The 17,207-nt window shown below is 33.1% G+C and overlaps 4 protein-coding genes across 4 annotated transcripts; 2 read left to right on the top strand and 2 right to left on the bottom strand.

Annotated features, from left to right (window-relative positions):
* The first annotated feature begins 808 nt into the window (after nt 1-808).
* Nucleotides 809-9,772, top strand: cyr (cypher). Its single transcript, XM_070640016.1, has 4 exons — nt 809-937; nt 7,001-7,878; nt 9,042-9,257; nt 9,317-9,772. The coding sequence occupies exons 2-4, from the start codon at nt 7,152-7,154 to the stop codon at nt 9,619-9,621; spliced, it is 1,248 nt and encodes a 415-aa protein (XP_070496117.1). The 5' UTR covers nt 809-937; nt 7,001-7,151; the 3' UTR covers nt 9,622-9,772.
* A 27-nt stretch (nt 9,773-9,799) lies between these two features.
* Nucleotides 9,800-11,021, bottom strand: LOC139090274 (THUMP domain-containing protein 1 homolog). Its single transcript, XM_070640024.1, has 2 exons — nt 10,847-11,021; nt 9,800-10,779 (listed from the first exon to the last, which is right to left on the bottom strand). The coding sequence occupies exons 1-2, from the start codon at nt 10,958-10,960 to the stop codon at nt 9,946-9,948; spliced, it is 948 nt and encodes a 315-aa protein (XP_070496125.1). The 5' UTR covers nt 10,961-11,021; the 3' UTR covers nt 9,800-9,945.
* Nucleotides 11,022-11,041: 20 nt separating this feature from the next.
* Nucleotides 11,042-12,648, top strand: PMP34 (Peroxisomal Membrane Protein 34). Its single transcript, XM_070640025.1, has 3 exons — nt 11,042-11,252; nt 11,324-11,505; nt 11,559-12,648. The coding sequence occupies exons 1-3, from the start codon at nt 11,117-11,119 to the stop codon at nt 12,153-12,155; spliced, it is 915 nt and encodes a 304-aa protein (XP_070496126.1). The 5' UTR covers nt 11,042-11,116; the 3' UTR covers nt 12,156-12,648.
* scny (ubiquitin specific peptidase 36) lies at nt 12,635-16,892 on the bottom strand. Its single transcript, XM_070640015.1, has 3 exons — nt 16,510-16,892; nt 15,699-16,016; nt 12,635-15,625 (listed from the first exon to the last, which is right to left on the bottom strand). Exons 1-3 carry the CDS (start codon nt 16,730-16,732, stop codon nt 13,530-13,532), a joined length of 2,637 nt encoding a protein of 878 aa, XP_070496116.1. The 5' UTR covers nt 16,733-16,892; the 3' UTR covers nt 12,635-13,529.
* Nucleotides 16,893-17,207: the final 315 nt, after the last annotated feature.

Raw genomic sequence — 17,207 nt, 5'->3', positions numbered from 1 at the left:
GTATTCGCGACTCTCAAATTTTGGCTAGGTACATTGCATTGCTATACCCTGGTAAATGCAACTGTGCAGATTTGGAAGAAAGCAAAACGTCAATTGAACAATAAACCATACAAATTATCAAGAAATTGTACGGTTTTCACCTATGACAGGTGCCTGCTTAGCAACTCTGAATTTTTCAAATGACTCGAAAGAGTCACGGTGGCACTGACTTGAGATTTTGCTATGCATTGATGTCACGATAACACATTAAGATTTTTTTTTTATTGCCGCAGCGTGAGTAGGTCTAGAAAGTTTTGCAGCTGTGAGTATGTTGAGCGAAAATGCAAAGAATTCTCGGTCAAGATATACATTTTATATATATATGAACATTATGCAATAGTACTACCTCTCTCTTTCACGTTAGCATGAACATCAAGAGAAGATGATGATTTTTCATTACCACTTCTTTTACGCTGTACACGCATCTTTTATTTTCATACATTTCGCTGTCTTAAGTAATCTTTACTCTTTTATATTATTTTTTTCATTCATTCATTCAGTTTTCAAAACGCTGTCCATCGGAAAAGAAGCACAAGAATTCATTCCTTTGCGTGTTCAACAGAAGCACGGTGCTCTATAAAAAGAAAAAGAAAAAGAAAATAAGAAAAATATTCGGTTATTTATTTTGATTTGCAAAAAACGGTTACTGAGGTTTTATTAATTTAATGAGAAATAATAATCAGCAATTGAATCAGAAGAAGAAGTTAAAGTGATTAATGATGAATTAGAAGAAGAAGAAGAAAAAATCATATAAAAATAGAAGTTATGTTAACAGAAACCAAATTTGATTGTTCTTGATTATCGGAGTTTTGTTTATGATTTTTGTGCTTTTATTTTTTGAATTATTGGAAACCACTTAACATAATTGGATACTGCGTTCAAAATGATAAAATAAATGGTAAGCATGGATGTTACTTAAGCTGATTTGGAATGTCGAATTGTTGAATTATAATCAAATTAATCAAAATTTATTGGTTGTTGAAATTTGGAATTGAACTTAAAGATGAGCCAGTCAATCAATCAGAAAGGTGGAAATTTGATATTCTAGTTAAAGTACTGTTTTATTAATCCTTTTTGACGTAAACAAATGACTTTTCATGCATATTGCCAATTTATGGTAATAAAGATTTTCCCTCATTTAAATTATAATCGCAAAGCCTTCTTCGCTCTAAATTCGAAAATAATAAGGATTTTGGATTTATGTCGCGGAAAATATTAGCAAATTGAAGATTCAAGATTGAATAAAAGCGTGTAAAAAACGGTCATGTCCCTCATGACATTGGCACTGAATTTCATCTAAATGAAATGTCTTTTGTTACGATGAAAGATTCTATTGTTCTGGATGAAAGTTTGTCCTTGTATCGGATGAAATAATTTTGAGTGTCTGAGCCCCCTAAGAGCTATTCTGCTATTCTACGAACCTAGCCTTTTTTCCCAATTTCAAATCTTATTCAATACGTCCCTGCCAAGAATATTTGTTAGATTACTTGAAGTCGACTCGTATATTATATGAAAAGTCGACTCGATTCCATACAAAATTCAATTAGACGTCGAGTTCTTATTACTTAATTGAGTATTGGGGTTTGACCTCTTCTCTTTCCGCTTCCCAGGCTACGACCTTGCATCGTTGTCTTTAAACACATGCAGATTGATAAAAATTCTCGTTCATTAGAGGGTACCTTCCTTGCAACTCCACTGTTTCCTTCGTTTAGAAATAAACTAGGAGCATAAAATTATTTCGATATGTACGGTAGGGTAGGGTTTCCTGAAGTTGCGACATACCCAAACTATAGAGGAATTCTTTGAAGTCTTGGTCTCGACAAATTCCAGTCTCGATCTTCAGAACTCATAGTTGTTCAGGTTTTTCTCTAATTAAACTCTGTCAAATTGAACCTTCTTGTTCCTTTTGACGACTCTTCTTCAACCAGCTTCCTTACTCAATCAATGTTAATTTTTTGGTAAAAGTTTCTGACCAAAACACGCACATCGGTCATTTAGATCCATTCAGATAAAATAGTAAGCTTTGAAGCAATTTGTCACATTTTCATCCAATGGCCATAATTAACGTTGACACAGAATTAAATTGACCGCAAATGTCTAAAAATCACACGGAAATTACCAATAAATTAAGGATACATTAAAAAGTAAATGTATGTCAGATTTGTGCATTGAAAAGGGAATCTCTTGAAAGAAAATGTTCCATTTAATTTTTCATCCGTTCCACTTCCATCCTAAAAGCATCAATTAAAATGTCGTGTTCTAAAAACACAAGAAAAGCAGCATCGCAGACGTACATATACGAAAAGCTACTATACTAGCAATCATAATGTTGTGTTCCCATTCCAGCCACTTAACTCTGTCCCATATTTCTTTTTCAGCAACAGCAGTAGAAGAAGCAGAAATGCTTTTCATTTTTCATTCTTTTAACAACAATGAAATAATTTTTTTTTTTGAGCTGTACAATAAGCAGCGAATATTTTACTGTTTGAATATTACCTAATTAACAAACGGTTCTCCTCTTATTCTTAATTTTTGGGCTGTCTTTTACTCAACCATATATATTCATTACTTACTTGCCTGCCTGCTTATCCATTCATGAAGCATTTCATGTTGCTGAAAAAAAAAAATTAACAGTTTCTGGATTATCAAAATGATGTATGAGATATCGGCGGCATCGTTCTCACAGTTCTTAAGCTATGCTGTATATTCTATAAGTAGACCAGAATATAGAAAGAGAAATTTTCTGTCCCATTTTTACACTTTTTCTTTCAACCATAATATTTAGCGTTCATGACATCAATGGATTGTCGTATACACAACATAGAAATTCTTTACTTCTTGTCGTTCTCCTTTTTCTCATCCGTAATTTAAGTTGATGCTAATTGCATGCACCTTGTGTACGGCGCTAAAATAGAAGAATAATAAAAACACTGTATAATGAAAGTAAATGTATGGCGATCATTACTCTTTTGGCTTTGCTCTGAAAGCGTGACCGATTATTAAGCTTCATGCTCGTAAACGTGTTGCTGACTCTTCATGAATATTATGCGTACTTAAATAATTTAACTTCTTGGATAAATTAATTAATTATATTTCTTCGTGTTTAGCGGTGAATTTTTATCAATTTTTATTTTTTTTGCAAGTAAACGGAACCAACCTTAATGATTGCATATCTTCATGTTACTTAACTATGTTAATGATTTAATTTTTCTTCTCTTAAGACAATGTGTGGGCAACATGTGTGCCGTGGACATGTGTGACACACTAGTGTGCCATGAATCATTTGAAAATGCCATGAATCGTAGGTCGTGTACGGTTTTATTCAAGTACTAAAGTGCCGCAAAAATAAAAGATTGTCCAGCATTGCTTTAGATAGTGAGCTGTGTTCCGCGGCACACTATTGTGAACACTTTGAAGCTGCAATGAGCAACATGCCGTGTGCATTTAAAACTCAAATAACCGTTAAAAATATATTAAAGTTTTTATAAGATTTTGAGCATCTTAATGAAGTTTTGTAAAGTAACTACCAGAGTGTGGCCGTCTCAAATTCGAGTTTTTCGACATTAGATTGTCAAAAAATTCGAATATTTCGAACTCCACTTATTTTAAAATGAAAATTTGCGTTACGAAGAAAAGTTAAAGTAACGGTCAAAATAAATTTAAATTTTAACGACCAAAAATTTTTTTTTGAAAAAAATTAACGGTCGTTTTTGACAGACACACTCTAGTAACTACTTGTATGAAAGAATTAAGACAGCAAAATTCACTTTAAAATTTTTGTAACGGTCAAAAAAATTTCAAAGATTTTCAACTGTCAAAAAATATTTGAATTTTTCGATGGTATTTTTAAAAAATTAACGGTCATCGTTTAGTGTTATTCCACAAAATAGGTTGCGAACCACTGTATTAAGAGTTTAATTAATTGTAGCTATACTTAAATATTTATATTCGATCTTGATATTCGCAAATTTCATTTCACTTACGCAATACATTGCAAATAAGTCTGTAGAAATCTGTGCATTAAAATTTAATTAAAGGAGCACCAACAACTTGGGCTAAATTTAATTAATTATATGAAAATTATTCATTCAATAAGCCTAGATTTTTTTAATATAATTTTCACATTATTTATGGTAATTGTTCTAGCAATTTGGGACGTTCTGTGATGAGGAAAAGAGAACAGAATTTGCATAAACGTTTAATCGGCCTTTTTTTTTTATTTTTATCATAGCAAGCAATTGCTTTTAGAATCAAATAACGTTTGCTTACGCGTGCAGAAATGCTTTTTGTGTCTATGGTCTGATTTTTTTTTTTAATTTGATGATTTTGGGTTCAATGAGTTAAGGCAGGTTGATGTTTTGCATATGATGCTTTGAGGTTTGTGCTAACCTTACACTCAAGTTCCGAACAGCACAATGTGTTCTTTATAGCACCTCCATGAATAAGAATTGGATTTGATTCCTCTCGATTTGAGTTAGCTTTACATTCAAAATTTTGGCGCAATTTTGATTGAAAAATTACCAAGCATTCGTTTTCTTTTTTGTAACAGCTTGCTTTGTTCACTGATATTTTTCTGTTTAACGTACTCTCCAGCTCCTGTATTATTCATTCAAACGGTCGCCACAAAATTGCATTATTCACATTTTAAATACTCTTTTAATTTTATTGTTAGCATGACGTGATACTTTCAGGTTCTGATAATATTCCAATCGAAAGGCAATCTTGAAGCTCTTGTCTCTATTTCTCTCGATTTATTTCAAACTGCTGAGTTCTTCCCCAATCCAACATTGCTCAAAGGCTCAATCATGACTTGATCTCGTGTTCATTACACAGTCGAAGAATCGAAACTTCCGGAAAAGGACACATATTCAAATTGTCGTGATTTGAACCTACGTCTTTCGGGTTACCATACCAAATTTGAGTCATTCACCCAGAGTTGCGAAACGGCCTGATTTTATCGGTCGGCCAAAAACGGCGAGCGTTAAAAACGGCGGGCCGATTGTTTTTTTAAAACGGCGGCCGATTAAAAACGGCGTTTAAAAGTTTCAAATCAACGCATATATGCTATAATTAAAAATTTTTCATTTTCATAAACAACAAAAACAAAAACAATAACACGAATTTTCATTGTTTTTCAATGTTTTCGATGTTTTGACAGTGTTTACTGATCAAAGTTTGAAGTAACTTAAATCTTACTGGATCTTGTTATTTAGGTCTAAAAGTGAACTGGATCCTACTGGATCATGTTTTAAAGGGTCTGGATGTTATATGGATCCTACTGGACCTTGTTTTTAGGTCTGAAAGTAAACTGGATCCTACTGGATCATGTTTTTAAGGGTCTGGATGTTATATGGATCCTACTGGACCTTGTTTTTAGGTCTGAAAGTAAACTGGATCCTACTGGATCATGTTTTTAAGAGTTTGGATGTTATATGGATCCTACAGGATCTTGTTTTTAAGATTTGGAAGTGACCTGGATCCTACTGGATCTCGTTTTGTGGACCGGAAAGTGAACTGGATCCTACTGGATCTCGTTTTGTGAGTTAGGAAGTGACTTGGATTCTACTGAATCTCGTTTTGTAGATCTTAAAATGACTTATTAATCAATTACTGATTGCTGGGACAAAAATACGCTTAAGTCGCTCGATCAATAACACGAGGACTTTTGTAATTTTTAAAAAACGTTAGCCAATAAAAAATGGTGAGCGATAAAAATGGCGGGCCGTTTATTTTTTCAAAATGGCGGCCGATAAAAAACGGCGGGCCGTTTATTTTTTCAAAACGGCGGCCGATAAAAAACGGCGGCCGATAAAAACGGCGAGCGATAAAAACGGCGGGCCGTTTATTTTTTCAAAATGGCGGCCGATAAAAAACGGCGAGCGATAAAAAACGATGGCCGATAAAAACGATGAACGACTGGCCGATTCTCTCGGCCGCCGACGTCGGCCTTCGCAACTCTGCATTCACCTTACCCATTTGACCAGTAAGGCACTTAATTGCTCTTTGACCGAAATATCCCATGGATGCAATTCTGCAACAATTCTTCCTAAAACTGGCGATTGTTGGTCATCATGTATGAACTATAATGAGACGAAATACTTTCCAAATATTCTACTTCCGATAGACATAAATCAAAAATGATAATTTAAAGAAAGTCATAAAGCATGAAAACTAAATGGTTCCATAATTTTACGTGCAACCAAGCATTTAATCTTGTTCTTAAATTTTGTCAAATATTCCTCAATTAAAGAGTTTTTCAAGTGACTGGAATGCATCTTTGTTGAAGCATGTCACGAATTCTTTGGCACTTGAATATAATCACTTCATACGTGACGCCTCTTAGAACTCAAATTACTCTCAATGTCTTATCATTCATACAAATCTCTAGCTGTGCCTATGTATCTTTAAAATATAGATCAGTGCCTGAAATGTCATATTTAACAAAGCATGTAAGAATGCGACATTTATTCGAAGCATCCATCCCAATTTCCACAAAAACAAACAGTAGACATTCCCAATCCACTTTTTGATATAGTTATGCACTCAATGCTCAGACATTTGAAATTAAATAAGAAAATAATAATACGAAAGAAATTAATTCCGCATATTTATTTCACTAAACTTCCGTTCCCATGAAAGTTATGCTACTGCCTTATTTCTCATACATCATAGCTTAGTTTTTATTTTGAATTCTTTAGCTTGTTGTGTTGCAGTGTTGCTTGAGTTGTGTGACGCGACACATAAACACACACACACACACACAAACTTATTTGGAAATGTCATGAGTTGTATGTCGTGTGTGATTGTGGTCGAAGCTTGTCACAAAGATGTATCGTGCCACAATAAAGTTTGAACAGCACTGCTGAACACTGTAGCTTCACTTAGCTCACTTTTTATAACTTTTATTATTATTTTGCATAAACAATTGTATTTAATTACTACATATGGATCAACATTACAGGAAATGAATGCGCCAACTTAAAACTCAAAACATTAATTTTGTTTTTCTACAAAAAGCAAGCACCTCAAAGGAAGAAGATTGTAAACTTCGGAATCGAGAGATTGACTCTAACTAAGGAGATAAAGAATTAAAATAGAAACAATTGATCATCATGCTTTTGTTTGTACAGTTACTGCTAATGTGGTATTGTTTCAATGGCACTAGAGCAAACAAAAATCCACAAAAGATTTTATCAGTTGAAACAAATTGCACAAAAGATTTAATGCATCTTAAATTGAATATGCTGCGTCCATTTAAAGGAATGTTTTATGCAAAAGGTTTTCTAGACGAATGTAATAGTCAGGCAGGATCGAATTTACTTACATTACCATTAACATCGTGTGGTATAAGATCACATATGCTGTCTAAAGATAGTATGGAATATTCAGTACAGATTGTTGTTCAGCACAGCTCAAAGCTACAGCAAAAAAGTGATATTAAAATTAATGTAAAATGTGAAGTGTCGACAGACACAATGGATTATAACATTGAAAGCAACGACTTAAAGCCACAACGAAACGGAAGAATGAGATTCTTCAAGTCTGGCATGAAGATTCGATCATGGCTTCAAATAGATTCGCAAAAAGGTGATTATGCGACAGTGGGCGAGAATGTGACGATATCAGCAAATGCATTGCTGCCACGAAATGTTGGAATGAGAATTGTCGACTGTATAGCATTCGATGGAGTTGGAGATTCATCTCAGAGACTATTCGATGAATATGGATGTGCTGTGGACGAACTAATCATGTCTGAGTTTACTGAAAAGGTTATGGACCTAGAAGAAGGATGGTCGAAAACTAGTGACGATGACATCGTCCGTAAAATATATTCTACAGGTAGGTCTATTACACAAATTATGATTATCAGGATAATGATCCTCTAGCACAGTGGTATACAATTTTTTTGTGTCGCGACACACTTTCGTGATAAACCACCGAAACCAAACACGACATAAGTTGCCCACCACTTGTGTTGCGACGCAATGGTTGTTGACGATTTGTGTCGCAACACAGGTTGTCCATTATTTTTGTCGCAACAGAGGTTGTCCACCACTTGTGTCGCGACGTACAAGTTGTCCACCATTTTTGTCGCAACAGAGGTTGTCCACCACTTGTGTCGCGACGTACAAGTTGTCCACCATTTTTGTCGCAACAGAGGTTGTCCACCACCTGTGTCGCGACGTACATGTTGCCCTCCACTTGGGTCCCTTCTTCACGAGTGGTTCTAATACAATATGATGATAATGAGTTTAACGCTTTCAAAAAGTCATCAAGAACAAAGCTCTCCACTAAAGCACTAGCAATTGAATTTGTTAATTCTAAATATCCATTAGAATAATATCGGGAACTTTCATTATTGCATCAGGTCTTAATGATGTATTCATGCTCTAATGATGGTCGCAGCATACGGAGACAGCAATTATTGCTTTTGAGGGAAAAGTCTAAGCTTACACCTGTCTTTAAGGTGCTCATAAGATGTATAATCGCATAAGTACCGTACAGCCAGCGAAACGATAGTCACGCGACGCTCTCAATGATCACTAGGCCGAAGGGCGAATCCATGTTCAATGAGAGTAGCTGCAAAGTGGAGTCTGTATCTTATTGATCCATTTGTACGCGCCATACACTTACAAATGATGCATTTTCACGAGAATGCCTTTGATTGGATGGCGTCGATGCTAAAGTGCTACGATGCAGTTTACGGAAAGGAACAAAATAAAACAATATTCAGTCTGAATATGGTGCCACAGGAATTGCTTTACTTCTTGATTGACCAAAATTTAAACTCTTTCCACCCATCAAATTCCCAATAGTCAGAAACGAATTATTATATAACATAATGTATTAGAAATACCTTAACGGTAATAAAATTATTATTATTATTATAATATCTGACAATATCTAATACGGTATTTCCTGATAATCATCATTTGTAAACAAGTTCATAACCTATGATTCACATTTATAAATAATTAAATCAATTTATTTTATCGCAACAGAATTTCAAGCCTTTAAATTCCCTGATAAGGAAATAATCCACTTTAATTGTGGAATCATTCTATGCCGAGGAGAATGTTCGAAAGAATGCCAAGATATATCAGAGAATCATTTGCTGAAAAGACCGTTAGCACGTTTAGAGATATTTAATAGTTTGAAGGTAATTGCACCACAAATAGAGGCAATTGATAGACCAATAAGCAATGCTACATCGAGAGGTAAATGATTTGCCATTTCTCATTTAAATTGTTAATGTCTTTAAGTATATAATTTACAGAAAAATCGGAAGCACACTCATCAGATCATTATTTAGGACCTGATGTTTTATGTATATCGCAATCACGATTAGCAGTTATTTTCTGCACATTAGGCATAATTTTCTTGTTAGCAGTAATTGTGGCTATATTCTGTTCAATTAGATATCTTACGCAGAGACGAATAATGTATAGCAGAGCTCCAACACTTTCTGATGATCACAGTGGCCGACGTAGCATCTTCTCATTGAGTTCAAGTTCAAATAACTTTTCGCAGTCTTCGTTGGAGATTGATAGCAAGCTATTCTCATATGGCAGAGTATATTAAAATTAAATTATAGCTAATCTGAGATTGAGTGTAAAAATGTTGATATATCAAATCCCAATTATAGTAGATTTATATATATATATTGTTGAGGATTATTGGTAATAAGCACTGGACGACAAATTATATTTTCTTGTCCATTACTTATTAACTAAATTTAATAGATTTGTATCTTTTTTTGTTTTTTTGTTTGTTAAATGTATCTTTATTAACAAGACTGAAATTTTTTGGATATCCTTTGATTTTATAGAAACTTCTTCCAGTTGTTTGATCAAATTGAATGAACACAAAATTAATAAACGAAATACTTATGTCATTTCAAAAATATCAATTGTCTTCCTTACTCTCTGGATCTTTTGATTCGACTGGATCTTGAAACTTTTCTTCAAGTTCCTTTTCAGCATTCTCTCCATTATTACTGTCAGGTTTGGTGGTCAATTCGACTGGATCTTGAACTTTTTCTTCAGGTTCCTTTTCAGCTTTCTCTGCCTTATTACTATCAGGTTTGGTGGTCAATTCATTGAGATTATATTTCTTAAGTAAAATGTAATCGGTGACTACAGTTAAACAGCATAATCCTTTAATAATTTCTACTAAAATAGTCTTTTTTGGTTCCTTTAAGTTTACCTTGTTAAGCATATTCTTTTGTGATACTAATGCTGCTAATTCCTTAATAACATCGTCTCTCTGAATGTCATTATTCAATCGTTTATTAAAAATAATAGCAAAAGTGCTTGGTTCCTTTAAAAAGTGCTGGTCAAATAGCTCACCGGAAGTATTGACAATATCTTCCATTTTAGCGCGACAGGTCCTCATGATTGGAAGCATTCTGTTGGTAAATTTTGTCTTCTTCTGTTGTGTCGTGAATAAATCACGGATTATCTTCTCACCAAGTTCAAAAAATTCATCGATATTTGACTTAATAAACACAACTCCATTTGCTCCTGTATCAACAGATTGAAATAACATTGCTTTCTTTTCAGATTCCTGCTTTGTTTTATCTATGGCCTTGGATAATTGATCTTCAATATCATCATCGATGTCTGGATCAGCTACTTTGTTCTCAATTTCACCTTTCCCTCCAAAATATTCTCTGTAATATTCATTTAACAGCCTATAAACTTCTCTTACAGAATCATTTGCTTTGTAATTGAAAGTCACCTGTTTTTGAAAATGAAATTGAATTTTCTTAAAATTATCAAATGATCCTTAAATTAAAGTATATTACCAAAAAGCCTTGATCACCAGCCTTCAAATACGCCTTCTTTGATTGCTGATTTTGCTTAATAAAGTAATTCTTTGCCTTAGAATTAAATTTCGGCTTTTTTGCGGGTGATGCCATTGTTTATTTTTTGATTCAATTGAATTTTTTCCTACGCCTGCTTAGAGTCACTTTCCTACGCTTGTATAATGCTCGAATAGCTCTATTCATACACCCTACCTTATTTTAAGAAAATAAATAGCTTTAATCCATTAAGTTCTCATAAATCACATCAAAATGACGTCGATGTCAAAAGATTTAAAAAGTTTATTTTCATATCATTTATTTGTCCACGCATCATCTGGAAGTGCTGCGTCATTAGTTGCTGTGCTTGCGGTATTTCCATTTTTAACAATTCTTCAGCGAAAACAACGTAAATGAACTTTGACCTTTGTAATCTGTTTTCACAAAATAATAATTAATGTATGATAATTAAAATTTTAGTTGATGACTTGAAGACAGTTAAGCATCTAAATGCTTTGGAACTCATATTATACATTGTGAAACGTGAGGGATTGCCGTCTCTTTATCGTGGACTGATTTCAGTTATGCAAAGTAGTTGTATATCCAATTTTGTCTACTTCTATGTCTTTCACTTGTTGAAAAGCTTCAAAGGCAGAGATGAAGTAAGTGGCATTCAGATTGAATCCTCGCATGGACTAATAAATTCAAATTTTAGCAATCGGCAAAGAGTGACTTGATACTAGGCACAATTGCCGGATGTGTCAATGTCCTTTTAACAACACCATTTTGGGTGACAAATACTCGATTGAAGATGAACGGAATCAACTGTACACTTCCATATAATGATCTCTTGTCAGGACTGAAACACATTGCCAAACATGAAGGAATTCAAGCACTTTGGTCAGGCACACAAGCTAGTTTATTGTTGAGTATAAATCCAGCAATTCAATTTTCTGTATACGAAGGAATCAAACGTTACTTGACAAAAATTTATGGAAATGAAAAACCCAGCGTTTTCTACTTCTTCTTTCTTGGTGCGCTCTCTAAGCTGATATCAACTTTTATCACTTATCCATTGCAATTAGTTCAAACGAAATTAAGACATGGCGATAAGGAAAACAAGCAAAAAGTAGGAACGATGGAAATGTTGGTGCAAATATTGAAAACCAAAGGCGTAAAGGGATTATATTGTGGATTGGAACCAAAGCTATGGCAAACAATTCTTACTGCTGCATTAATGTTTATGGCATATGAAAAAATTGCACGTTTCGTTAAGTTCCTTCTTCGTGCAACAGCTCCTGCATCATCTTAGTGCATGAATTAACTATGACTAAATTTTTTACATTCCAATCGAGTCTAGTCGATAAACATTTTACCGCATTAGAGGTTGACCCTACTTATTTTTTAAAAATTCATGACAATTGATATTGTTGGTGATAGCTACTGTAAGGAAGCTTTAAATTATTATTAATAAAAGAGTTAAGGAAATTGGGAATAAAGTGACTAACAATTTAATTGATGGTGGTGAGGACCAAATAGCCCTAACAAACATGAGAGCTTGCTCACCTTAAACATACTAGATGAGCATGCTCGTGAGCTACTCTGCTCTCGAGAAACACGCTCTTGGCCTACTAGGGTAGATTTTAAATCTTAGGATTAAGTGTAATTTAAATCCTAGGATTAAAATAAATCCAACGAGATTAAAAACTTGGTCTTAAGAGAGAGGTACAGAAACTAGCCTTAATTCCTGAATAACGGCAATACTGGTAAATAAATAAAAGATACAGGGACTTCTTTTTTATTAATTATTTTTGTTACTTTTAGTTTATTTCTTTACAATTTCTATTGTTTGATTTTCATCATCAGGTTTATACAAAGTGTCTCGATTTTTAATCATCAAATAACATTTTTTTCTGAATTGTTTTATGCTAAAAATTTAATTAATTATTTTTTTTTGTGTTTATATCCAACTAAATTGTTTTTCTCTCACACACATTTATCACTGAAAACTCTGTCCACATGATAAATAATTGAAATGCACACATCAACTTTACATGCAATCGTAGTGGAAATAAAAAAAAGAAAAAATCGATTCCAATTTTCTTTATGTCGTAGCCATCTCAAAGAGTTCTTAATCGTCTAGAGAATCAAGTGTGTTTATTATAATAATAGGATAATAAATGTATCGCATATATATATAAATTAATTCAATAATTATTGAATTTTTTAAACCACTAATCAGTAGAACAATCACTTGATTAGCCACGAGAATCGCTATCTCTTCCTTAAAAAATTCAGTCTAAGAGTTTATATTTTTTTATTCATTTTCATTTTGCAGAATTTTATAAAATTAATGCATAATTGATTTCATTATCATTAGGATGTAGGTAGAATGTTTACCGTTATGATATATGTTTTAGTTGTTTGGAAAATGAAGATAAGAACTGAAGTTTTGTGTATTTTGGCTAATATTTATGCTCATTATAAGTTTGTTTTATCATTGTATGTACATTGCATTTATATGATGGTATAAAGTATATTAGGAAAGCGAAAACAAGGACGATTAAATTTACTAAAACTTAATGCAATTTATGTGTTTCCCCTTTCACCTTAAAACGTTGAACCTTCATCTTCCTTACTCATTTTTTCATTTATTTTATTCATTTCTTTATTTCCAAAAGCTTCTCTAGCGCCTGTAGTTAAATTGGTTATTATTGCGAGAGAAACGGTTATTATTATTATGATTATTGTTATATTTGTAATCTTTTTGGAAATTTCTGTTATTATTAAAATTCTTGCCTGAATTATAATTATTATTACTGTTGCCGTTGTTGTTGCTATGAAAAGAATGTCGTCGGTGGAAATTGTTGTGAACTGAACGATCATTATATCTATCATTATATCCATTTTGATTACCACCGCAGCCATTATTATTCATATTTTGATACTCGTTGAATGGATTAGGCAGTTTCCCTTTTACTGGACTATGCTGATTATATTTAAGCTTCTTAACACGTCCACGATCCATCTCATCCTCTTCATCGTCAGCCATGTGTCGTTTCCTCTCTTCAGTTTGATCTCTTACAACCTCTTTATTCATATTTGTTGGCTTATTATTCCATGATAAAACATTTGATGTTCCATATCCACTGTGATTTAATTTTTTCAATTGACTTACTGGATCATCATTACGAACGACATTATTATTATTGGTGATATTATTATTAGTATTATTTTGTTGCTGCTCTGTTTTCTGTTGCTGTTCAGTTGTTTTCGAGATAGAAGCTTTTGTTGATATTGTGCTTCCTTGCTTACTTGGAGCTTTGATTTTTGTATCCTTAATGTTTGATTCAATGAAAATCCCAGATGATGTACGACATATTGTAGGTGATTCTTCTTCTTCATCATCGTCATATGGAACTAAGCTTTTAGGCTTTACAGGTGTTGTTGGAGGTGATAAAAGATTAGATGTCGATGGAAACGACTGTTTTATTGGAGATTTTAAATCATCGTCGTCGCTTAGTCTTGGTACGCTTGGCAGGGGAGACCGTTCTATTTTTAGTCGCTTTATACCTATGTCGTTTTTTTGGTCCTGTTCAAGTTCTGATTCATCACGCTTTCCATTTCCATTATGTAATGCTGAATTTTTTGAATTTCCATTCCAAGAATTAAAATTTTTGCTATTATTGTCGTTTTTTGACGACGACGACGACTGTTCACTTTCTTTTTGTCTGTTTTGCTGTTGCAGTTGATGACTGTGCTTAATAAGATGTGACGGAATCAATTTAGGGAGGTTTGGTTTCGAGAAACTTGAATCATTTTCGCGCACTTTCTCATAATGATTACCATTATTATTATGATTATTATTGTTTGACTTTGAGGATTCCAAACCGTTTTTTACATATGTGTGCCCGTTCTCGTGAAATATACTATGTCCATTATGCATACTACTCTCGTATGATTTTGTTGATGATTGAACTAATTCATAGAATAAAACGTATGCATTTCCTCTAAGCGCCGAATCAATCGGAATTGAAGAGACTCGACTGTCATCAAAATGATAAAAGTTTCCATTAGGACCCATTCCAACAGCTGTATAATGCCCACCAGACGAAGATCCTCCTAAATGTGTGACCATTGATACAAATCTGTACAAAGTATTTTGATTTAAGTCACTAGCTTTTGATAAATATTTCTGTAAATTTAATTTCTCGCTGATCGTAATGTGTTTTGACAATTTCCCGCCCATAGCTGTGAATCGTTTAAGCTGTATACATAGAACGACAGGTGCTCGTTCAAGTGAAAATCTCTTTGATGCCGATACTCGTTTTTTACATGATTCACATTTATATCCACATTCTTCAAGATTTTCTTTTGAAAAGTATCCTTGGATAGCTTCACTTAGAGTCCCGACACGACTTATGTCAAGCGGTAAATCTTGAAAATGTTGGAAAGTTACAGATTCATGATGACAGGAAAAGCAAGTTACGGTCGATCGTAAATATCCACCAAGAATTTGATTTAATGGAGTCGTTTCCTTGCTATATTGATCAATATCCTTGAAGAATGGCTCATTACGGAAACGCATTAAATATGCTTTCTCCATTTTCTCGATTAGATAACGCAAAAATTCATGAGCATCCTCCTGACGCCCTAGCGTTAAATGCTTACAGATGTGTGATAAGCGATTTGTAATATTTGACGGCGTAAATGAATTTATATTTGGCCTTTGCGTGCTCAATAGTGTATTGGACATTGCACAAATTAAACATTGTGAATTATCTAAAACAAGAAACACAAAAAATGACATATTTAAATGATGTGAAAGTTGTTCTATAAAAATGTAGATTATTACCTTTACATGGACTTTTTTCACGATGTTCTCTGTCAGAAATTAGCCATTGCGCTAATGCTGGAACATGGAAAAATGCTTGAAGCGCTGAGTTCAAATAACAGGTATTTCCGATGTTATTAAAACCACATCCCGAATTCCAATTTCTTGAATTTCCACCTTGACTCCATCCTATCTGAATTTTATCTTTTGGAAATAATATTCTTTTTGGTTGTGGCAGTTTACTAGTTGTGGATGAAGAAGATGACGACAATGAGGTAGATGAACCATTCACATTCTTTTCGTTGGTAGTTGGTTGTGTTTTCGAATTAGCATGTTGTCCTGTTTGTGCAAAAAAAAAAAAAGTTTTAAAAAGATATGAATAAATATGGAAAGAAAACAACAGAACAATATAATTACAATAGTATTACTGGAAGATTTACGTATATTTTTTGGCGGTATATAGTAACTGTATCGTCCGTCTCTTTCTAACATATATAGATATACACAACACAGAAAGTCTCAGAACTAATGTAGGTGAAAAATACATGGAGAGTATTGAGAAAGAGCATACTTTATATGTATGGAGATTGATAGACGAGAAGGAAGTAATGAGGTCGTAGATGTGTGTTAGAAAGAAAGAGAAAATGTCTGTGAAAATAAAATAATAAAAAAAAAAAAATTGGAAATTCTCAGAAGAGAGCTTTCTGTGGCATTGTACAAAGAAAGGAAGAAATGTACGTAATATGCGTTCGATACAAAGATATCGACTTTTGCGTTGCAAAAGAAAGAAATACCTAATAAAAAGAATTAACAAAAAAAAATGTTGATTTACCGTTCAATGGTTGCTGATTCGGCTTTAATATGATATATTTTGCTTGCAGTGAACTTAATGTATTTGTGTAATTTGGAATCTCTTCATACTCTATTTTTGCTGATAAAACTTGCTTAACTGTCGGTGTGGGATGATTTTCATAGTTTTCCTTTTCACTTTTCTTAAAACTTTGCGTTAAATTCTCATTTAACTTTGTTATATTTTCTTTTAAAATTGCAGGCATATTTCAAGTTTTCCTATTTTTATAACAACCTAGCACTATTACTCATATCCTTATTTCCGTTTCTACACTAATTAATCACTAAAATCATTGAATTGGCGCAATTCAATCCAAAAAAATAAAATAATAAGAGTTTTTGTCACACGCACGTTTTCTATGTGGATTGGCCACAAAAACACGGAAAGGATCTCCCTTCAAAAATTATGCCGACAATTTTCTACATACATACCATTTAATTTACTTCAAATTTTATCAATTTACACTGATAACTGCTTGTTTTATAATACTGTTAATTAGATTTTGTTGAAAGTTTTATGTAACAACTTTAAGACACTGTTGAAATTTGGAAATAAATTTAATTCAGATTGAAAGTTATCGTTTTCAAGTAAGTTGTAATATGAAAATTTAAGATATCAAAACATATGGCCCACTAAGATTCTTAAATTATCAATGATAACATGATGAATTTTAAAATTTA

Source organism: Chironomus tepperi, unplaced genomic scaffold, assembly GCF_022539635.2.
Source record: "Chironomus tepperi strain 1889 unplaced genomic scaffold, CSIRO-AGI_Ctep_v1 contig_217, whole genome shotgun sequence".
NCBI lineage: Eukaryota > Metazoa > Arthropoda > Insecta > Diptera > Chironomidae > Chironomus > Chironomus tepperi.
The sequence above is the reverse complement of the archived record's forward strand: the minus strand, read 5'-3'. Positions and strand labels throughout refer to the sequence as shown.

What these genes read in the sequence shown, in the direction of transcription:
- cyr (XM_070640016.1), top strand. Translation starts at nt 7,152, where the DNA reads ATGCTTTTGTTTGTACAGTTACTGCTAATGTGGTATTGTTTCAATGGC. An exon ending in CCGTAAAATATATTCTACAG is followed by an intron (nt 7,879 to 9,041) that starts GTAGGTCTATTA and finishes TTATCGCAACAG; the next exon opens with AATTTCAAGCCTTTAAATTC. An exon ending in AAGCAATGCTACATCGAGAG is followed by an intron (nt 9,258 to 9,316) that starts GTAAATGATTTG and finishes TATAATTTACAG; the next exon opens with AAAAATCGGAAGCACACTCA.
- LOC139090274 (XM_070640024.1), bottom strand. Translation starts at nt 10,960, where the DNA reads ATGGCATCACCCGCAAAAAAGCCGAAATTTAATTCTAAGGCAAAGAAT. An exon ending in CTGGTGATCAAGGCTTTTTG is followed by an intron (nt 10,780 to 10,846) that starts GTAATATACTTT and finishes TTTCAAAAACAG; the next exon opens with GTGACTTTCAATTACAAAGC.
- PMP34 (XM_070640025.1), top strand. Translation starts at nt 11,117, where the DNA reads ATGACGTCGATGTCAAAAGATTTAAAAAGTTTATTTTCATATCATTTA. An exon ending in AATTCTTCAGCGAAAACAAC is followed by an intron (nt 11,253 to 11,323) that starts GTAAATGAACTT and finishes TTAAAATTTTAG; the next exon opens with TTGATGACTTGAAGACAGTT. An exon ending in GCTTCAAAGGCAGAGATGAA is followed by an intron (nt 11,506 to 11,558) that starts GTAAGTGGCATT and finishes TTCAAATTTTAG; the next exon opens with CAATCGGCAAAGAGTGACTT.
- scny (XM_070640015.1), bottom strand. Translation starts at nt 16,732, where the DNA reads ATGCCTGCAATTTTAAAAGAAAATATAACAAAGTTAAATGAGAATTTA. An exon ending in GAATCAGCAACCATTGAACG is followed by an intron (nt 16,017 to 16,509) that starts GTAAATCAACAT and finishes TTGCACAAACAG; the next exon opens with GACAACATGCTAATTCGAAA. An exon ending in TGAAAAAAGTCCATGTAAAG is followed by an intron (nt 15,626 to 15,698) that starts GTAATAATCTAC and finishes TTCTTGTTTTAG; the next exon opens with ATAATTCACAATGTTTAATT.